The following is a 22,962-nucleotide window of genomic DNA, read 5'->3' on the forward strand; positions in this document are numbered from 1 at the left end:
CTTCGTCCACGTTACCAGCTTGACATTCTTCTTTTTTTCTGGGAAAGGTGAGGACTTGAGTGCATGTCACCCTTACAACTCCTTGTATGTCCCAAAATAGTGTCACAGACTCAACTCTTTTTCTAACATACGATTCATTTTCAAGAGTTTGCTGTGCCGAGCTCCAATTCTGAGTTTAGTTAAACCTTTTCTACGAAAATTGACAAAGCCTAAACAAACTCTACCAAAAGAAGCTGCTGGGGCTGATTGATACTATGGAAAGTGTAGGTGAGACGTAAGTGGTTCAGGTAAGACAGCCGTCGCCAAGGTGTGTTGGTCAAACACCCAGGAGGCAGAACTTCCCTTTACCGGTTTATTGGCAGTTACAGGAGTGGATGAGTGTGTGTGGTCTACAGGAGACAAAGATCCACAGAGAACAACCGGGTTACTACATGTTCTATGTTAATAACGCAAGATAACACCACGTGGGAAGCATGTAACACTACTGATTATGCGTCAATCACCTACAGTCAATAAAATACTTTGGAAGTAACACCATAGTATCACTACCCCGTTCTGATCCCATATATAGTAGTGTAACCGGTTATTTTCTTGCCCGGTGCGGGATTCGATACGGAATGTCCTGCACCACAAGGCGACGTCACTAACCGCTCGGCTAAAGGGTCAGACCCGTTAGCTAGGGGGCTAACGTGTCTTATTACTAGTTTACAGTCGTCACCCTCTCCCGGAAGTTTTGTTGTTCCCGCGCTCCGAAGAGACTCCTGAGGATCTGCGCACTTCCGGGTCCCACCGCTGCCGCCAATGTAACCGGTTATTTTCTTGCCCGGTGCGGGATCGATACGGGGTGTACTGCACCACAAGGCGACATCACTAACCGCTCGGCTAAAGGGTCAGACCCGTTAGCTAGGGGCTAACGTGTCTTATTAGTAGTTTACATAATGTTATAAGAGGAATGAGGTCAAATGTCACAATCACATGTGCGTTTAACTTTTTCTTGGCAATACGGATTAAATGTGAAGCAGCAACGTGGTGGGTTTGTTTCACAGTCGGAACGCAACATCCGCCCAAGGCAAACTCACCGAGCTGCTTCCGGAAGGATCGGCTGGCGTGGCGACAGAATTACGCATAAACACCAAAGCAGGTAAAACGTTCACTTGCACACAGGTAACCCAAGAGGAATTAGCTGCTAATTAAACTAGTAAACAGCTAACTTTAGCTTCCCTTCTCGAGCTTTTCTTCACTTCCTGGTTTACTGCGGGACTAACCAACCGGCTACAAGTTCAACATTTTCCTGATCCCTAGGTTCCACCATGTGATTCTGATGATGATGAAATTTTTTAGCAAGTGTCTACAGTCACTTCATTTAATAGAGTAGTTCCCCAAGAGCCTTTCCTTTATTTGGAGTTATTGGTTTCTTTGCCTTTCCTTATGTTAAAGCTTAGTTAGTTATTTTGTAACCAATCTACACGTGCGTTATGAATATCTCTCTCATTTATTGTTTCCTCATTTATTCACAGTTTAATGTTATTGGGGACTATGTTGTGTTTTTTCGATAGATTTTGAGTATTCACACAAGTTTTTCCCCAAATGTCAACACTGAGTTTTTCTTGTGATATAACCGCTCAGATTAGTGTAGGTAACCTCTCCTGTCTTACCCATTTCTAGCCAAGAGTGAAGGGAGATGTTTGGTTCGAGAGGACATGGGATGATTGTGACTTCCGACTGCTGAGTTTATATGGAGTGTTTGTGATGTAAATCTGAAGCATGTCAGTTGACTTATAACTGACAGACAGGCCTCACAGTCATTCTGTGTGAGGTAAGATGTTCCCCAGGATGTAGAACCATTGTTATGTTTTCTTTGATGCTTTATTTAGGCCATTTGTTGTTGATTAAGGGTAAAAAAGGGGGGGGGATTGTGAGGGCCATTCATATTTGATGTTTGCTTACTTTTAATCTTTCCCCGTGACCTTATATTGCTTAGATAGATGCTTGAAGTCCATGTGTAGCAGAACAAAGGAAGTACAGTGTCTTCTCCAGGTGCACAAATAAAGGCCTATTGTTAATTGTTGGCTGTATGGGAGACTCACTGAGTGTAGCAAGTCTGTGCACACTAACTTGAGAAACGGCCTTGGTGGATGAGAGCTGGAAGACATGAGATCAGGAGGGGAAGAACACACAGCTGCCCCATTGTTGAAATGATCATGCAGATGCGTGGGCAGTCATTCTACTTCTCTTGTCCAGTAGAGCACAGATACGTAAGATCAACACGGTGCTGCCACCTACAGGCCAACTCTCGTTAACACCTATAAGAGAGACTACTGCATTGATCGGTGCGCGTTCAGGCGCCTGGGTTTGAATGTGTCTGTTGAACGTGTATTAAAATCGTGTGACAATACCGTAAGAGATGTTTGTCTCGTTCCCCCTGTAATGTCAGAGTGGAATTAAATAATTGCCAGGGCAGTCACGCGTCACAAAACGAACATCTTCGTCCGCCTCCATTTCAAACCCAGCGTCTGCCCCTAGCTACCGCTATGCAAGCTAGCCAAGGTAGCCATAGTTCTCCAAGAGGTAACGATAAGTCAAACTTGAGACGTTTCGCGTCATTTTTCTTTTTTTCAAAAGCCAAAAGTAGTGTAAACTACTAATAAGACACGTTAGCCCCTAGCTAACGGGTTGTTAGCTTGGGGCTAACGTGTCTTATTAGTAGTTTACAGTCGTCACCCTCTCCCGGAAGCGCGCCATCGCGCTTTGTTCTTCCCGCGCTCCGAAGAGACTGCTGAGGATCTGCACACTTCGGGATCCCAACGCTGCCGCCAATGTAACCGGTTATTTTCTTGCCCGGTGCGGGATTCGATACGGGGTGTACTGCACCACAAGGCGACGTCACTAACCGCTCGGCTAAAGGGTCAGACCCGTTAGCTAAGGTGTCTTATTGGTAGTTTACAGTAGTTGTTAAGTAGTTGGAGTTGACCTAGTACATTGTAACTTGTCTGTTGCAGAGTTTTAATGCACATAGCGCTACCACATAGAGAGGTTACTACGACGCCATCTTGGTCCGCCCCCGCTGTATTACATCCATGACTGGACTACCCAGAATGCAAACGCACTCGAGGGGAGGGCAACGACCAAGTCCTTTATTCGGCAGGAGGTTCGGTACACAGAGGTCGGTCAGCCCAGCAAAGGTGTCCCAAAACACTCGGGTCTGATCTAGAACACTCGCGGGGGGTGCTGGAACGCCGACACTCAAGGATCCAAGACGAACCGGGACAGGGGGAGCACACAGACTAAACACACTGGGGAGGGGGACAATTAGACACGGGTGCAACACATTAGGGCGGGGCGGGTAATGGCACACGCGGGAAACACAGGAGGGCAGGAAGTGAGGGTATCTGCAACGAGACACGAGGCGAGTATCAAAATAAAACAGCAAGCACCAGACGAGGAAACAAGAGGAGACAAAAACACAGCTCAGGTGGACTGTAGCAGCAGCAGCTTGGGTAGAGACTGTAACGGTGGTCGGAAACCACGGAAGCTGTGACAAGATGTTGGCTAAAACGTTACCAAGGTAAACATAATGCACATTGTGAAATAGTAAGTGGTGACAGAGTAAAGATACCCAGCTCCAATGTGAATTTGTGGCAAATGATGGTCAATGTAGCCGGTTATGTTCTTGCCCGGTGCGGGATTCGATACGAGGTGTACTGCACCACAAGGCGACATAACTAATCGCTCGGCTAAAGGGTCAGACCCGTTAGCTAGGGGCTAACGTGTCTTATTAGTAGTTTACACTAGCTATCAAGTTGTTCCCTGCATAACGTTAGCTAACTCTATGTCCAAGTGAGGGGAAGACAAGAGGATGAGCTGTATAACACCAACGTTGCACTAGCTAGCTGACGAGCCAGCCAGCCCAAGTGTGTGTTGTGTCCAGCAAAACTCGGACCACGGCTTTGAATCACACTGTGTTTATTGGTGCCACAGTAAACGTTACATTGTGGTGACCCACATCTATATAACGAGAGACATTCACCTAAGAGGACGGTGTACCTTTAAGGGAAGAGGCGAGGGGTCAGATAATGCACTTCCGCTTCCGGTTGAGAGTTCAGTTCAGTGTCGTCGAATGTATGACATGCTAAGTTGGAGCTAGTAAACTACCTCGACTACGTCTACTCTCACGTCTCCTGTCTCGTTGTTCTCTAACTCCACAACATACACGCATAGTATCGTATCCACCACGTCTTCTGTTACTGCCGTAAACTGACTGCCGTAAACCGGCTGTAGTAAAACTTAAAGCTGCAGCGTCCTAGGCTGCAGTCACGCTGTTGTGACTTCTACACAACAGTGTGAACGAGCGAAAGATATAGAAATAATGTTATATTTACCTTCTTTGCTTTTACATGCCTCTTACGTATTTCGAAACAATCATATCAGTAGGCATAGATTGTTATTTCTAATCAGTTAATGTCAGCGAAAAGGTCACGTTGTGTTGGTTGTGGTGTATTGATAAATGTTCTATCCTCCACTGTGGATACGGAACTACTTATTGTTTACATGTTGTTGACCGGATGTAACCCCGCCCAGAAAGGAGATAAATATCCGGTGCAAAAGCGCCAAAACCCAGAACTGCGCTCTCCGACGCCTTGACAGTCAGGTGGACATGTACAGCCGAGAGATAGGAATAAAAGCTCCTTTACATAAAGTACTTTGTCCATAAGAACACAACACTGATCATAACGCAACTTTATATCCCTCAATTCCTCAACCTGTAGATGGATGTACGAGACTTCTTCCAAAGGGGAGGCCGCTCCGCCGAAAGCCAGGCAGGTGAGACGATTTTGCCAGTTCAGACAAATACAAATGTAAACTGATTGATCACCCAGACCCAGCAAGCCTTGAGTTCTTGTAAATCTGAGTAAGTTTAATAGAATAACGTGTCACTAAAAACAGGCAAGGAGAGGGAGAGAAGGAAGATAGATGGAGGAGACTGACAACAGGGCTGAAGGAGCAGGTCTGATGGAGCTTAGCGATCAAGAAGAAAGCGAGTGGGGGTTGTTTAAGCTTTCACTTGGAATTAATACTTAATTTTATGACATAGTCCCATTGCTCATACTAGGTATAAACTAGCCTAAATGATTTTACATGACATTTTTAGTTTTAGAGGTTCACACATCAAACATCAGTCTTTCATGATAATTTTTCTTTCCGCCATAGAAATCCACTAACTGGGCGATTTAGCAGAAATGGAGTAGGCTTCAGGGTTTCATTCATTTAAATATTATTTTATCAAACGTTTGGACTTATCTTAAAGGGTTGTGCAGAAGGAGAGGCTGAGGGTGAAAAGAGTCAAGAAGCAAGCTGTTTGAGTGAAAGGGAGAAAACGGATCCAGAGACAGAAAAGGAACAAACCGATCCTGAGGCAGAAAGGGAGCAAACAGAGCCAGAGAGAGAGAGAGAGAGGGGAGCAAACCGATGAGGAGAGGGAAAGTGATCAAGCAGCTGCAGCAACTCCTTCCAGAAGTTACAGGGATTATTTAGGTGACCAAGACACTTGGCCCAGACATGTAAAGCTGAATAGCTACCCGCAAGACAGTTTTGGTACACAGAACAGGGCATTTTAGTGCTGCTGGTTTGATAAATACAAATGGCTAGAATACTTTCTGCTTTTCATATCGAGTGTTTGGCAAAAACATAAAACATAATGCTTTGGTCAGTAATGGCTGTAAAAACTGGAAGAAAGCCTTGTTTATCTTTGAAAAGCATGAGATGGCACAAACCCATGAAGAGTGTTGTAGCATGGCCAAGCTACCAGGCAACTGGCAGCCGGAGAAACGTTGCTCTGATTATAGCATCTGCACATTTAAGCGAGACAGCAGAGAGAAGGGACTACAGAGATGCTTGAAAGTTTGTGAACCCTTTAGAATTTTCTATATTTCTGCATAAATATGACCTAAAACATCATCAGATTTTCACACAAGTCCTAAAAGTAGATAAAGATAACCCAGTTAAACAAATGCGACAAAAATATTATACTTGGCCATTTATTTATTGAGGAAAGTGACCCAATATTACATATCTGTGAGTGGCAAAAGTATGTGAACCCTTGCTTTCAGTATCTGGTGTGACCCCCGAAAAGATAGAAGGCAGAGCGGAGGTGGCAGAGTTGAAGATGCTAAGATTTTCATTGGGAGTAACAAAGAAGGACAGGATTAGGAACGAGTATATTAGAGGGACCGCTCAGGTTGGACGGTTTGGAGACAAAGCAAGAGAGGCAAGATTGAGATGGCTTGGACATGTGTGGAGGAGAGATGCTGGGTATATTGGGAGAAGGATGCTGAATATGGAGCTGCCAGGGAAGAGGAGAAGAGGAAGGCCAAAGAGGAGGTTTATGGATGTGGTGAGGGAGGACATGCAGGTGGCTGGTGTGACAGAGGAAGATACAGAGGACAGGAAGAGATGGAAATGGATGATCCGCTGTGGCGCCCCCTAACGGGAGCAGCCGCAAGTAGTAGTAGTAGTAGTAGTAGTAGTAGTGTAGCAAGTAGACCCTTTTAGAGCCTATGTAATGATTATGTCAAGACATCAGCTGGAGGCAAAACAAAGCCAGAAGCGGTATTATCTAACTTCCATAAGCAAGCATTATTGTCCTGGTTTACTCATATATAACCTCAATTTTTCTCCCCACAAATGTTCAGTTTGGAACAATAAAGATTTTAGATTTAAAAATAAAACATTATTTATTGATAGCTGGGTTAAAAAAGATATTTTGTCGGTGACACAATTATTAAATGAAAGCAGCCCTTTATTTACCTATGCAGAATTTCTAAAGAAATTATGGATTTCCAGTTACCCCAAAAGAATTTAGTGTAGTTTTTCATGCGATACCCTCTGGTCTTTTAAGGTTAATGCAAGGAATTGACATGTTTGATATTACTCCGCGGTTGAACTGTATCCCTATGTTAGAAGGTGTAAGCATCACAGACAGAAAATGTACTAACGGTCACATTAGGAGACTTTGTCAGGGGTCCGCAACCCCTCTTGCCAAATCATTCTGGAGCTCTAAATTTGAAAAAATTAGTTGGAAGTCAGTCTGGAATTTCAATAAGAAATATTGTGTCACCCACGAAATCAGAGACGTTTAATGTCAGATGACACATCGGATTTATCCTGTGAACCAGGTGCTTTCAAGATTCAGGTGTTTTTTTTGCAGTAACGACACTGAGACTATATATCATTTATTTTATGAATGCACGAGTGTTAAATTATCTTGGATAGAAATAGAGTAGTCCTTTAAGAGATTGACTGGTTCAACTACTTGATTGGAAAAACGAGAAGTTATTTTTTATTATGATAAGAATGACATTGATCATAACAACCTGTTTATCTTGAATCTCATTTTGTCGTGTGGAAAATATTATATTCACAAGTGCAAGTGTTTTTGGGGGGCCAGAATCGAGGCAGTAATAAACCAAACTGGAAGTTTTATCGCAGACCAGCTGCCATAGACGGCTGCACTTCCGCGTTCGAACGTTAGAGCGGGGGGGCGCTAGAGGGGCGATAGATGCCGGCAAGTTTGAACACGGTTTAAATGGCGAACTCTGTCGCTACGTTGGCTGCTGCGGACAAGAACCGATATTTTTGTAAAATTCGCAGTATCGGTGGTGGCCAGCGTCCTTTCAAGGGACGGTAGTCCGGGTGCATGGGGTCCTTTGCATTACACCCTGAAATGATAAAAGGCAAACATTAAATCACACGTCATGACCCAGAGCAGCCATGGGGAAAAGACATAGGAACTAGGCTACATGTTCAACAAATGTTTGCGTTTTATTCAATTATTACTTTTTACTGGATTACACACGACTACATACAATGATGCATGACATACTACTCAATAAGGATGACAACAATAATGTGATAGCAATGTTTGCATTTTAACTGGGTAAGGGAGACCGGGGTAGTAGGAAAGATAAACAAAATTGAGCACGTGACCAAATATTCAGGGGGGGGAGGGACCATTTTATGATTCTTAATGGATAAAAATACATATGAGAAAATGAGAACAAATCTCTCTGAGCAAGGGACTCCGTGTAATTAAAATGTCTTTATTGGAACTTGGACGTATCCAAAAAGGACCCAAAAATGCCCACGCGTAGCGGCTCGGGCCTTCTTCAGGGCATAGTGAGACCAAAAAGGGGTGAGTGGTTTTTGTGCAGGCACAGAGCACAGGTGGTAGTTGCTTGATTGGATCTGAAGCAGCCAATTGCTAAGCCCCGCCCCTCACACACATCCTAGAGCGCAGTCACGTGCCAAACACAGCTCTTTGTAAAGAGAAAACAAAAACACAGATTAAGTGTATACACACCCCCACAACTATAGCACAATAAAGGTACATGTTCACAGTGACTCGGAAAGACGGTAGACTATAAATTAGACATTTTTATAAAATAGGCCTATAGTCCATCTCCTCGTTCAAACCGGGATATTCCACTGCCTTAAAATTCCAGATCCAAAAAGTTTCCTGCTGCAGCAACTTTTTCAATCCACCCCCCCCCCCCCCACGTACAGATTTCTTTATCATCTCAATACCCTGCACTCTTAAGGATGACGGGTCGCTATGGTGCATTTCTCTATAGTGTTTGGCCATTGGATAATCTTCATTGTTGATCCTTATTGCGTATTTGTGTTCAGAAAAACGTTCTTTTAATTTCCTCTTTGTCCCACCTACGTAAAAGCACCCACATGGGCACTGTAGGCGATATACAACCAACTCAGAATTACAATTAATAAAGCCATTGGTTTTGTATTCTTTGTGGGTTTTCAGGTCAAGGAATGTCTTGCGTTGAATGACACCCACACAGTGTTTTCATGACCTGCACTTATAAGTTCCCCAGAGGTCTTTATGCAACCATGTCTTTTCTTTTGAGCCTGGCAGGTAACTCCTGACAAGGTTGTCTTTTATAGAAGGTGCTATTCTGAACACTGTCATAGGTGGATTTGGGAAAAGTTCCTTTAGAAGTGGATCACTATTAATCATTTTCCAATTGGACCTGATTATTTGTTTCATCCTGGAGGCACAGCAGCTGTATTGTGTGATGAAGCACGGTCTGGGATTGTTTTTAACCATATTAGTTTTTTTTAATTTTCGTTAAGAAGTCAGACCGATTTTGGAACTGGGCTTTTTTTTTTACGGCATCATCAATCAAAATTGGGGAATAACCCCTTTCACAAAATCTCAATTTCATGTCTTTGGCCTGTTTTTCAAAATCTGAATCATCGCTGCAGATGGGTTTCAAACGCTGAAACTGTCCAAAGGGAATGTTGTCTTTAAGTCCCTTGGCATGGAAACTGTCAGATCTGAGTAAAGTGTTCCTGTCTGTACTCTTTCTCTATATTGTGGTTTGTAGAGAGCCACTCCCATCAATAGAAATCGATAAGTCTAGAAAGTTTACAGACATTTTGGAATAGTCAATTGACAACTTGATGTTAGAATTTGTCGCATTGATATAACCATGGAATTGTAAGAGTTCACCCTCACTTCCTGACCAAATTAAAAGGATGTCATCAATAAAGCCACCCCAAAATACAATCTTATCACAAAAATGATTATTCAATTGATTGTATATGAATGTTTCTTCCCAGTGACCCAAGAAAAGGTTTGCATAATTCGGCGCAAAACACGCACCCATAGCTGTGCCTTTAAGCTGTCTGTAAAAAGAGTCCTGGACAAGAAAGACATTACTGTGTAAAGTCCATTCTGTCAGAGTGAGTAAAAATTGGTTAGGTGGTACGCTATCGCAGTGTTTCTCAACCGGGGGTCCGCGGACCCCTAGTGGTCCGTGGTGTAATTGCAAGGGGTCCGTGAAAATAAAATATCTTTAAAAAAAAAGATCCTATGACATTTATAGAAATAGGATTATTTTACACAAATGTGACAGACCTTTATCTACCTAAACTATAAAGGGTAACAGGACTTTTTTCTCTAATTACATCTGTTTCACAAGTGTAATTTATTGTATTTTAATAAGAGATCTCGCTCCCGTTTGCATTGTTAAAAGTTACTGCATAAAAATTTTGTTGTTACATATATCTGAAAGTTACTGCATAAGAATTCTGTTTTGTTACATATATCTGAAAGTTACTGAATACATATTCTGTTTTGTTACATATATCTGAAAGTTACTGCATAAGAATTCTGTTTTGTTACATATATCTGAAAGTTACTGCATAAGAATTCTGTTTTGTTACATATACCTGAAAGTTGCTGCATAAGAATTCTGTTTTGTTAACTATATCTAAGTTACAACTGAAAGCTCTTATTTTTGCCCCAAAGAGTGAATAAGTGCTATAATGCAATTTAAAATGCAGTTTCTACTGTTTCTATCAAATTGCAACCCCCCTCCCCCAAGATCAGGTGGAGGGGTCTTCAGGGTAGATCAAAAATACGCAGGGGGTCCAGGACCCCAAAAAGGTGGAGAACCACTGCGCTATCAGACCGGAATGACAAATAATGCTGTAAAGCTAACAGGCCTCCCTGGTGGTCAATATTAGTATAAAGAGAGGCTACATCCAAAGTCACCATGAAACAGTCAGTAGCATTGTTAATATTCATCAGTTTGCATAAAACATCAGTGGTATCCTCAATGAAAGACACTATTATTAGCTGGTTAAACTAGCTAACATTACCAGTGATGAAGCGCAGACCGCAGACATAAACATGGAGCCATTTCAATCGTTCTCCCTCCTTCTGCCTTTTAGGCAATACAAAAACCCCCCAATATTTGGGTTGTTTTCCTTGTTAACAGTACAGTCCACCACACAGCAACTTTTGGGCATCGTAGTGTAAACTACTAGGAAGACACGTTAGCCCCCTAGCTAACGGGTCTGACCCTTTAGCCGAGCGGTTAGTGACGTGGCCTTGTGGTGCAGTACACCTCGTATCGAATCCCTTACCGGGCAAGAAAATAACCGGTTACATTGGTGGCAGCGGTGGGACCCGGAAGTGTGCAGATCCTCAGAAGTCTCTTCGGAGCGCGGGAATAACAAAACGCGAGGGCGCGCTTCCGGGAGAGGGTGACGACTGTAAACTACTAGCAAGACACGTTAGCCCCTAGCTAACGGGTCTGACCCTTTAGCCGAGCGGTTAGTGACGTCGCCTTGTGGTGCAGCACACTCCGTATCGAATCCCGCACCGGGCAAGAACATAACCGGTTACAGTAGCTACGGCCAGGCTGCGTATCTAATACGGTGCGGCTTGGGGGTTTCTATCCCCCTCTCCTGGCGCGCTGTTGTCAAGTTACCCGGAAGTGTTCCGGTAGAAGACGGAAGGACTGAGGAGAGCAGCAAAAAATGATCGTATTTGTAGCGCACGCTTCACGTGAGGTAACGTTAAGCCAGACGTTTGTCTGTTGTGGGTATGGATATTTGCCTCCAGTTAAGCCCCGCCCACAATAACGTCACTATGTTTGCTAACGGGAGGGGGTCTATAGCTCAAGCGAGGCCGGAGGCGATATTATGAACCCTACATAGGCCTCGCCAAGACCCGCCCTACTCTGTCTGTGATTGGCTAACCCTATCCCTAACCCCACCCTAACCCTAACCTTAACCAACCTAACCAACGGAGGCAACGAGTACTAGCCAATCAGAGGCATCGGGTCTTGGCGTGGCCATAGTAGGATTCTGGGTCTTGGCGAGGCCTATGTAGGGTTCATAATATCGTAGGCCGGAGACACACGGCGAAGACATTTTAAAAATGGCGGAACCCTTGTCTATGACGTCACCTCGCCCGGGCACAGGGCCGAATGGCCTCCTCTGCCGTCGCCATGTTTGTCGTTATCAGCCGCTGTCGACTCGGCACTGCCCTCTGGTGGACATATTGCGTAACATCATCCACGCCAATGTAAAGGACGCACGGAAGTATGTGGGCAGTGACGGTTACATTGTTTAAAAGGGACGTATTTATTTTCGTGCGTACATAAAGGGAGCATACGTGAGCCTTAAAACTGCCTTTACCCTCAAAAGTACAGGGGTTACACTTTAAAATACTCAACAGTACACCTCCAGCAGGGAATCTCCTTTGAAATAGATCCACCCCCCCCTCCTCCTTCTTTTTTCTTCTTCCCCTAATTGTATCCGGCCAATTACCCGGTCGCTGCTCCGCCCCCTCTGCCGACCCGGGGGGGCTGCAGACTACCACACGCCCCCTCCCATACATGTGGAGTCGCCAGCCGCTTCTTTTCACCTGACAGTGAGGGGTGTCGCCAGGGGGACGTAGCGCGTGGGAGGATCACGCTACCCCCCCCCCCCCGAACAGGCGCCCCGACCGACCAGAGGAGGCGCTACTGCAGCGACACATACCCACATCCGGCTCCCGCCCGTCGACATGGGCAATTGTGTCTGTAGGGACGCCCAACCAAGCTGGAGGTAACACGGGGATTCGAACCGGCGATGGAATAGATCTAGCATTGATCATAATAACTATATATTCTGTAATACAAATTATGTAGTAGTAGACTATATGGACCACTTGTGTTTCTTTGGTATTTACAATAATGCTTTGTGAAATGATGACTGGCTTGACTGTAAAATCCATTCGCTTGCCCAGTTTACCAGAAATTATATTTTATATATATGTGTGTGTGTGTGTGTGTGTGTGTATGTATGTATATATATATATATATATATATATATATATATATATATATGTGTGTGTATATGTATATATATATGTATGTAAAATCCAGTGACCAGTGATTTCAAGTAAATTCTTCATGAGACAGTACAAGCATGTTTCATCTTATAAGCAATCATCAGCTGACTATATATATATATATATATATATATATATTACCAGAATAATAATGGAGAATAAGAACACTGAGATTCTGTTGATTTATCCAAATCCCTGAAATGTGTAAAAGGGGATTTAATAGATGCTTTAGATTTACTAGAAGACCTCTTAGCTGTTGCATAAGTTGTGTCTGCCCTTTAACATTTTCCTCGATCTGTGTATATGTATTTATTCATGTTCCCTGCTCCGTTTCCTGAGAACTCTGGACGTCTCGCTCGCCACATGTTGTCGTATAATTAGAGCTGTACATGTTCCGCTATTGCTTCTGGATATGGCATGCAACAGCACTGATGCTGTGCTGTGCTGTGTTGTGTTGTGTGTTGTGTGTTACTGCGTGCTCCTCTGTATGCAGTAACGGTGTTCAGAGTCACCGCTTAATTCATAATTTCACACCCAGATAAATCTTTTGAGCTTCTTTTCAGCCGTCTGATCCATTTTATTCGGTCCATTGCCAGCCCGGCGTTCTCGGCGACTGCTTCTGGACGCGGCGTGCCACAGGGAGCGTGCTGAGGGAGAGACGGCTTGTTAAATCACCACAAACCAACAGTTTTGGTTGTTCCAATTTATTTTGCTTTATTCCTCAAGTCAGGTAAACCGCAAAAACACCGGCGTGGAGGGCATCGCTCCTCGTGGTTCATCAACTCCTCACGTGTGTGTGTGTGTGTGTGTGTGTGTGTGTGTGTGTGTGTGTGTGTGTGTGTGTCATAGTGTATGGCAGATCAGCGTGAGTTTGAGTTTCTTGGGCATTCATGCATCCGGTAGGCGCACATGTAGAAGATGCCTGCAGAAGAGAAAAACATTTTTTTTACGTTGATCTTTTTTTTTACATTAGAAAATGCATTTAAAAGTAGTGTAATAGTGCAACCCCCACCCCCACCCTCACCCCCACCCCCCCACTACACACCCGAGAAGAAGGTGAGCACCACCGCAACCCAGCCCATTATGTAGGACCAGGAGAACCGCCAGTTTCCGTAGCGCTTGCCGTAGTAGTTCACCGTCACCCCCGTGTAGATCGCCATCGCCAGCAGCACAAAGAAGCCTGTAAGCGGGAGATGGCGGCAGGGCCGGATTAAACGGATAGATTACACTGGGCAGAGCATTTTTCTCTGGGGGCCCCCCACCCCTCACTCCACCCCCCACCCCTCACTCCACCCCCAAACAAGCACATTTTGATACTTTGTAAACAAACAGTATTACTTTTAACTGCCACATGGTCATTATGGCTAATTAGTTAGGTGTATATTTTTGTTTATTATTATCTATTTATAGTTTAAAATATTTTATGTTAAATATGTTTAATTTAGACCAAAAGCTGATGTTTTATGTATCTGTCTGTGCCCCCGCCTGTGGCAATTAGACCCTAGGCAGCTGCCTAGTTTGCCTATGCCTAGATCCGGCCCTGGGTGGCGGTCAACTTTCTTTCACCTCACAGTCTAACGCGGAGCGGAGCCTTACAGGAGATGAAGAAGAGGATGCCGGCTGCGAAGGTCTTGTCAAACCCGTCAAAGGAGGAGTAGTGGATGAAGGCCATGACGCCAATCACGATACCGATGAAGCAGGCCAGCAGGGAGAGGATCATGAAGGCCCGGGTCGCATCCCAGTACGCTAAGGGGCCACATCAGAGAGAGGGCATGAGACTCGGGTACGCCGGCTTCACACTTTAAGTACTCACATATCGGCCATGCGCGTCATTAAATCTGATCTGATCCTGTAAAATCATTCCTACAGTGTGACCTCTTGGTGGCGTTAAAGACTTGGATTTGGTGTGTTTGTAATGCGCCTCGCAGGAAGTGTGTCATGGTGGCATGAAGCAGAGCACTTCAGAAGGAAGTCTTAATCCTGTGTGTCCCACCGATGACCATCTCAACACGGCCCCGACTGACGCTGCGGTTAAGCCAGCGTCCCTCAGTGGTCTAATGCAAGGTCAAGGACTGAATTACTGCGACCCAGCGGGACAGACAAAAATGTCCCCGTACAAAATATTCCCAGTCCCCAAAACGCGCTGATCGCCAGGGCTCTGTCGTGTGAACGTGATGTATGTCGGCTGGTCTCACGGCGCCGGACGCCATGCTTGAGAGTACACGTGTATGTCTGGCCTTGCGAGGCTACACGCCAACGTATCTAATCGTGCTCTGTCACATGCATGTGATGCATTTCAGCATGTTGATGAATGAGGGTGTTGCTCAGGACATCTGCTCTGATCATAAAGGCTACACATGGACATGTTTCAGGATTGTGGTCGAGATGGACAAGTTTTGGTGTGGTTAAGGTCACAGGGACAACCTGGGAGGCCAGTCACTGAGTATAATAATCTGTTTTGAGTGTAAATTGGGGTTAGAAGTAGACCTCATAAACCACCCGCCGGGTGGCGTGGCGGTCTATTCCGTTGCCTACCAACACAGGGATCACCGGTTCAAATCCCCGTTACCTCCGGCTTGGCTCGGGCGTCCCTACAGACACAATTGGCGTCTGCGGGTGGGAAGCCGGATGTGGGTGTGTGTCCTGGTTGCTGCACCAGCGCCTCCGCTGGCCGGTCGGGGCGCCTGTTCAGGGGGGGAGGGGGAACTGGGGGGGGAATAGCGTGATCCTCCGACGTGCTACGTCCCCCTGGTGAAACTCCTCACTGTCAGGTGAAAAGAAGCGGCTGGCGACTCCACATGTATGGGAGGAGGCATGTGGTAGTCTGCAGCCCTCCCCGGATCGGCAGAGGGGGTGGAGCAGCGACCGGGACGGTTCGGAAGAGTGGGGGGTAATTGGCCGAGTGCAATTGGGGAGGAAAAAAAGGGGGGGGGGGAGTAGTAGACTTCATACAGATGTCCTCACTCACAGACAAATTGGCAATCGATATTTTTTGGGACCTGCAAATATGTTGAATACACACATTTTGTGAGACCGGGCTGAGTTACTGACACGTCACGAACGCGAGTTCGAGCATCCGGGCAGGTATTTGAACACAATGGCCGCACGCCGGCGCTCCCTCTTACCGATGCTGTCTGTGTGTGTCATGCATTTCCCAGGCACACAGTACCGCCACAGGCCCTGGTGCATGAAATTGTTGGAGTGGCGGTACTGCATCCAGTAGTCCGTTGCCGTGGAGACGATGAGGAGTATGTTCCCAACTCCAGCGCAGAACAGCCCTCCTCCCATGAAGCTGTACATCCTGCCAAAGACACTGACTAACACAGAGGGACATGCGGCCGGGTCAGGGCTCTGTCATATCAGGCCCACATCGGAGCGGTGGAACCGTGCCGCTCGACGGCACACAAAGTGACACGAATAACGATCCCCCAAAACATCCAGGGGGCACTCACAGCAAGCCCCCTACGCCGGAATTAGCTAAAAATCATGGATAGCTTGCTAGCTAGATGCACATATAGCAGCCGAAAGGCTGAGATACACAGGTGACCAGTCTAAATCTCACGCGCCGTCCGTCCATAACGCACACAAGTCTTGTTAAAAAGAGCACTGTTTTGACCAGACACGCACACACCACATTTCAAACCATCGTCTCTTTTCCTGGTGTAGATATCGATTTCCTACCTTTATCTCCCTCTTTCTCCCCCAGAAACAAGTCAGAGATTCCAATATGACAGGGTTGTCAAAGCGCCGAGGAGCCCGATATTGCCCAGGGTGGTGGGAAAGTTTTGTTTGTGCTTAGGAAACCAAGCGAACAAACTGGCAGATGGAACAATGGGGCAACGCTGAGCCACGACCAATCACAGAGAATGAGTTTTGTGTTTTAGGGAATCTGCTGAAAATACAGAACTGTTGAAGCGCTGCGCAAAGTGTCAGCGATAGTGATGACACAGGGCTTTCAATTCAACGCCGCCGCGCGGGCGGCCGCCGGCCCCTGCAGCGGCGGCGGCGGTGGAAAAAGTGACTTCAACCAGGTTTCTCTCTGCAGGGCCTCGGATGCGGTGACGTTGTTAAAAAAGCCCGTCTTCTGCCGTGTGGCGCTGGGCCGCGGCAGTTCGGTGTGTCTCGGTGAAGGTGCACCTTTCTTTGTTTTACCCAACCGGCACTTTTATTTATTTTTTTTGTTTTCCCAAAAAAAGGCGTGTATTTATTTAGAATCTGAACAACTGTTAGAGGCCGTAGAGTCCGTCCGTCCATCGTCCGGACCGCTTACCCTGCTCTCAGGGTCACGGGGGGGCAGTTAGAGCCACGTTGTTTTAATGGCGCCGTCTGTTCTTTTGATTGATCGGTATTTATTACAGATCACGGACTCCACAGCGGTGTCCCAGCGGCCTCTGGAGAGGCCGGGGGACGGGTGCGGTGGGAGTTGTTACCGCCAGGCCGCGTCGTGCAAAGTCCGCCACGTCACAAAAACGTTCATAAATACTATTCATAAATACTATTCATGAATACTATTCATAAGTACTATTCATAAATACTTCCACTTTCGTTTGCGTTCTAACACTTGTCGGTTTTGAGTCCGTGATATGTCATGTCATGTCGTGTCGTGTCGTGTCGTGTCATGTCATGTCATGTCATGTCATTATTCTTTATTCCGCTCACGGTGATAACGCACAGCTCCACACAGAAAGGAGCAATTCCTAATCGAACACAACTCAGTTTGTACACTCCGTGACGGAGAAGGAGCAGGGAGAAGAAAATCCCATTTTACTGCCCCTTTACTCACCCCTAAATAAACAACCGACTGGGTGGTCTGTCAGTCAGTTACTCAACAACTAGCACTTACAGCAACATGGGAAATGAAACAGAATCAAAAAGCCATACACAGTAATTCCCCATCAACTGAACACCCACTGCCTGACGACTCCGTGTTGTCTAATTAGTCTGTCCTTATATGTTTTCTTGAACTGAGAGCTATTTATACAACCCTCTAGATCCTTTTTGTAAATCTTCTGGTAATGCTCTGCCTTTTGCCCCGTACATAACTAACAATGTCTGTGACTCAGCCAAGTCTTTAAGTTTAGTAGTCCTGGCTTGATAACCAGTAGTTTAGTAGTCCTGGCTTGATAACCAGTAGTTTAGTAGTCCTGGCTTGATAACCAGTAGTTTCGTAGTCCTGGCTTGATAACCAGTAGTTTAGTAGTCCTGGCTTGATAACCAGTAGTTTCGTAGTCCTGGTTTGATAACCAGTAGTTTCGTAGTCCTGGCTTGATAACCAGTAGTTTAGTAGTCCTGGCTTGATAACCAGTAGTTTCATAGTCCTGGCTTGATAACCAGTAGTTTAGTAGTCCTGGCTTGATAACCAGTAGTTTAGTAGTCCTGGCTTGATAACCAGTAGTTTAGTAGTCCTGGCTTGATAACCAGTAGTTTAGTAGTCCTGGCTTGATAACCAGTAGTTTACAAGTCCTGGCTTGATAACCAGTAGTTTAGTAGTCCTGGCTTGATAACCAGTAGTTTCATAGTCCTGGCTTGATAACCAGTAGTTTCGTAGTCCTGGCTTGATAACCAGTAGTTTAGTAGTCCTGGCTTGATAACCAGTAGTTTCGTAGTCCTGGCTTGATAACCAGTAGTTTAGTAATCCTGGCTTGATAACCAGTAGTTTCGTAGTCCTGGCTTGATAACCAGTAGTTTCGTAGTCCTGGCTTGATAACCAGTAGTTTCGTAGTCCTGGCTTGATAACCAGTAGTTTCGTAGTCCTGGCTTGATAACCAGTAGTTTCGTAGTCCTGGCTTGATAACCAGTAGTTTAGAAGTCCTGGCTTGATAACCAGTAGTTTAGTAGTCCTGGCTTGATAACCAGTAGTTTAGTAGTCCTGGCTTGATAACCAGTCCGTTGGTGTGTTCTCCGGGATCCACTTTGAGTCATTCTTACTGCTCTTTTCTGTAATATATGAAGGAGTAGGTGAACGGCCATCCCTGTGCTGGCCTGGCGGCCTGTCCAGGGTGTCTCCCCGCCCGCCGCCCGACGGCTGCTGGGATAGGCTCCAGCATCCCCGCGACCCCGAGAGCAGGATAAGCGGTTCAGATGATGGAGGTAAGTGAATGTGTACACACATCGCAGCGTGTGTGTTGTTACACTCAGAAACACTGATCTGTTGGTGCATCGATGGGCATTATTTGAATGTGCAGTTTGCGCCGCTTTCTAAACGTTGTCTTGCCTTTACCAGCAGGTGGCGCAGACTTCGTTAGTGTGCAGGTCTCCAGTTCATTTACTGGGTATGGCGTGTGAACAGCGCGGGTTTCCTCCGGGGGCTCCGGTTTCCTCCCACAATCTGAAGATGTGTAGGTCAGGCGGCTCGGCCACACTAAATGGTCCCTAGGGGTGAATGTGTGTGTGGCGGCCTGTCCAGGGTGTCTCGCCGCCCAATGGCTGCTGGGATAGGCTCCAGCATCCCCGTGACCCTGAGAGCAGGACAAGCGGTTTGGATGATGGATGGATGGTTGGAATGTGAACAGTTTATTTTAGTGTAGTTTATTTGAACAGGGACAGTGCATATTAATGGACATCGGTATGGCAGATACACAAGTAAACATGCCGGATTGTAGCAGCACTGCTAATTTACATCCGTTGTCCCAAGGCAGGTCAAAGCAAAAAATAAAAACAGATGTGGTACACCACAACACAATACAGTAACACTAAAATACATACAACATTATACGACCCACAAAACCACACAATACAATACAATGCAACATAATACAATGAAACGCATGACACACAAGTGGCTGATATAATCAGCGGCACTGAGCTCGCACCGATTAAGAACGGTCACAAACTTTGTGTAGTGTGAGCCATTTTTTAAAATGGGCGTTGAAAGTGGGAAATGTGGGGCACTCCCTTAGTCCAGAAGGTGTGTTATTCCAGATCTTCGTGCCCCTAATTGACAACACTGACACGCAACATTGCTCCTTAACCTGTGGCTTATCTTGGAAATGTGTTTCTGCGTAAGCCGTGCTAACCCTGTACCCGTGCTAACCCTGTACCCGTGCTAACCCTGTACCCCTGCTAACCCAGTACCCGTGCTAACCCAGTACCCCTGCTAACCCTGTACCCCTGCTAACCCAGTACCCGTGCTAACCCAGTACCTGTGCTAACCCTGTACCCCTGCTGACCCAGTACCCGTGCTAACCCAGTACCCCTGCTAACCCTGTATCCGTGCTAACCCTGTACCCGTGCTAACCCAGTACCCGTGCCCTCCTCCAGGTTTCAACGGGTCATTCTGCTGCGTGTGCAGGCCTGACCCCTCCTGCGGGTCCCGGGGCTCTTGCGGCCCCGCAGCCAGGCCAGTGCAAGCCACGGTGGCGCGGACGTAAAGCCCGCCGGACACCTCGGCACGCGCCACAGATTTAACACGGACCCGAACGAGAGGCAGCGGCTCAGCGGGGGGGGAGGCCTGTGTGAGGCTGGACGGTGAGGCGGGTGTGTGAAATCTTGAACGGTACCAGAGTTCAGGAGTCGAGGGAAGAAGCGACTGTGTCCGTCTTTCTCTCTCTGGACCGGCGGCGTCCGCTCGGAGCCGAGGGAAGAATGAGATGAGTGGTAAGATTTTTATTCATTGTCAGTTTTCCTGTCTGTTGATCGGGTGCATGTGGTGCACACGGGGGAAGTGTTTCTGCCCGGACGTGTCACAGGTTGAAGTGGTGGAAAATGTACTTTTTATCTTGTTATCGTAACACAAGTTTGTTATTTAGGGTCTGTCACGTGTTGCATTTGAGAAAAAGGTCTTAAAATGCTTTCGGGCTTGAATAACGTTGATCTCCATGAACCAGTGTTGTAGTACTCGAGTCCAGGACTCGGACTGGAGTCCGACTCGAGTCCTGATTTTCAGGACTCGTGACTCGACTTGGACTTGAGCATTGACTGCATTTGGACTCGGAAGTTGGACTCGGACTTGTTAATTGATGAAGACTGTTTTGTTGGTTTTTTGTAACAGGCCCTAATAATTTGGCATAAGATAGCGACAGCTATATCAACACCGTAACATTACTCAGCTTCGTGCAGGGATAGGCACGTGTGTCCCACCTACATGCGGATTCGCGTGAATACCCTCATGTTGGAGGGTACGAGCCCATCGTCTTCGACTCAGACTCAACTTTGACGACTCGGACTCGGGTAATGGGGACTTGACTCGGACTCTTCTTTGGGGACTCGGACTCGGCTCGGACTCGAGGTTTAGTGACTCGACCACAACACTGCCGTGAACACCGTGAGCATGTTAACTCCATGACGGCAGCAGCAGAAATAACGACGACAACAAAACCCGACATGCCGATGCTCGAGTCCTAGCATAAATTTGACCGTTTGCGCTCAGGGAAAAAGAAAAAAACAAACCCAAACTGTAAGGCCTCGCTGGGTAGCATGATTACCATCCCTGGCATTCTTACGACCACCAGATGGGGCATTTTATCAAGCTTGGCAACAAACAAAATGTAAATTTCTTTTATTCTTTCTGACTCTCCCTCCTCATAAATGCCACCGCAGATGGGCTGTCGGATCGTGTCGGCCGTTACACTCTCCCACTTGTGCGGCACTTCCCCACAAACGGGGGGGAAGCGATGACATGGTAAGTGTGCGGTTCGTGTCCCGGGTGACTGCTCTTCAGCCTCCACCCAACCAGATCCGTCTCTCGCTGCCCTCGTTCCTCAGACACGTGCGCACAATCAGCGATAGGAAGTCCTCTGGAAGGATGGCGCCGCCAGGCTCTCCTCCATACGGGCGTTTTGTTTTCTTACACGACCCCCCCCCCCCCCCGTAACGAAGCCTCCACCCTCGTCAGCGACAGATGAACCATAAATATGATTTGTATTTACACTAATGGATTTCCTGAAGGTTAATCTCCACTTGCTGCTCAGACTATACCATCACACACCCCCCCCCCGCCGCCACCGCCGCCCCCCAGTATGGATAATCCCATCACACGGCAGGCGGAGGTGGAGTTAACATGTTGGAACGTGATAGTGTATAATAATGAGGAGGGTGTAACACGTTTGTCCGAGTCGGGCAGTTTAAAATACCTTGTTTGAAGACGACCCAATCTGAACGCACTGGCGAACCTGCCCTTTCAATACCACCCACACTCCTCTTATACCACCTCTACCTCTCTACCCCTCTCTCTCTCTCCACCTCTCCCTCTCTCTACCCCTCTCCACCTCTCCCTCTCTACCCCTCTCTCTCTCTCCACCTCTCCCTCTTTCTACCTCTCTACCCCTCTCTCTCTCTCCACCTCTCCCTCTCTCTACCCCTCTCTCCACCTCTCCCTTTCTACCTCTTTACCCATCTCTCTCCACCTCTCCCTCTCTCTACCCCTCTCTCTCTCTCCACCTCTCCCTCTTTCTACCTCTCTACCCCTCTCTCTCTCTCCACCTCTCCCTCTCTCTACCCCTCTCTCCACCTCTCCCTTTCTACCTCTTTACCCATCTCTCCCCACCTCTCTCTCTCCACCTCTCCCTCTCGACCCCTCTCTCCACCTCTCCCTCCACCTCTCTCTACCCCTCTCTCTCTCTCTACCTCTCCCTCTCTCTACCCCTCTCTCTCTCTCTCTCCACCTCTCCCTCTCCCTCTACCTTTCTCTATCTCTACCTCTCTACTGCTCCCTCTTGCCCTTTCTGCCTCTTCCTCTGTCTACCTCTCCCTCTTCCTCTCTCCCTTTACCTCTCTCTCGCCCTCTCTACTTCTCCACCTCCCTCTCTCGACCCTCTCCACCTCTCCCTCTCTCTACCCCTCCCACTCTCGACCCCTCTCTACCTCTCCCTCTCTACCTTTCTCTATCTCTACCTCTCTACTGCTCCCTCTTGCCCTTTCTGCCTCTTCCTCTCTCTACTTCTCCACCTGTCTCTCTCTACCCCTCCCTCTCTCTACTTCTCCGCCTGTCTCTCTCTACCCCTCCCTCTCTCTACTTCTCTACCTGTCTCTCTCTACCCCTCCCTCTCTCTACTTCTCCACCTGTCTCTCTCTACCCCTCCCTCTCCCTCTCTCTACCCCTCCCACTCTCGACCCCTCTCTACCTCTCCCTCTCTACCTTTCTCTATCTCTACCTCTCTACTGCTCCCTCTCGCCCTTTCTGCCTCTTCCTCTGTCTACCTCTCCCTCTCCCTCTCTCTCGCCCTCTCTCTACTTCTCCGCCTGTCTCTCTCTACCCCTCCCTCTCTCTACTTCTCCGCCTGTCTCTCTCTACCCCTCCCTCTCTCTGTCTTAACACATAACGG

The 22,962-nt window shown here is 46.9% G+C and overlaps 2 protein-coding genes across 2 annotated transcripts in view; both read right to left on the reverse strand.

Moving 5' to 3' along the window:
• Window positions 1-13,560: 13,560 nt before the first annotated feature.
• Window positions 13,561-16,000, reverse strand: LOC130132852 (lens fiber membrane intrinsic protein-like). The gene is made up of 4 exons (XM_056301872.1): window positions 15,826-16,000; window positions 14,297-14,446; window positions 13,746-13,880; window positions 13,561-13,622 (listed from the first exon to the last, which is right to left on the reverse strand). The coding sequence occupies exons 1-4, from the start codon at window positions 15,998-16,000 to the stop codon at window positions 13,561-13,563; spliced, it is 522 nt and encodes a 173-aa protein (XP_056157847.1).
• Window positions 16,001-18,701: 2,701 nt separating this feature from the next.
• LOC130132850 (roundabout homolog 2-like) overlaps window positions 18,702-22,962 on the reverse strand; it is a gene marked incomplete at its 3' end in the record, with an annotated part of 43,239 nt that continues 38,978 nt past the window's right edge. The window contains exon 25 of the mRNA XM_056301871.1: window positions 18,702-18,725. Within this exon, the coding sequence (XP_056157846.1) occupies window positions 18,702-18,725 (24 nt within the window). The remainder of the gene's footprint in view (window positions 18,726-22,962) is intronic.

The sequence above is a fragment of the Lampris incognitus genome, unplaced genomic scaffold, assembly GCF_029633865.1.
Source record: "Lampris incognitus isolate fLamInc1 unplaced genomic scaffold, fLamInc1.hap2 scaffold_187, whole genome shotgun sequence".
Taxonomy (NCBI): domain Eukaryota; kingdom Metazoa; phylum Chordata; class Actinopteri; order Lampriformes; family Lampridae; genus Lampris; species Lampris incognitus.

Bases quoted from the DNA above. Each gene is read 5' to 3' on its own strand.
- LOC130132852 (XM_056301872.1), bottom strand. From the start codon at position 16,000: ATGTACAGCTTCATGGGAGGAGGGCTGTTCTGCGCTGGAGTTGGGAAC. The intron at 14,447-15,825 runs GTAAGAGGGAGC...GTGGCCCCTTAG, and splicing joins GACACACACAGACAGCATCG to CGTACTGGGATGCGACCCGG. The intron at 13,881-14,296 runs GTAAGGCTCCGC...TCCCGCTTACAG, and splicing joins CATCCTCTTCTTCATCTCCT to GCTTCTTTGTGCTGCTGGCG.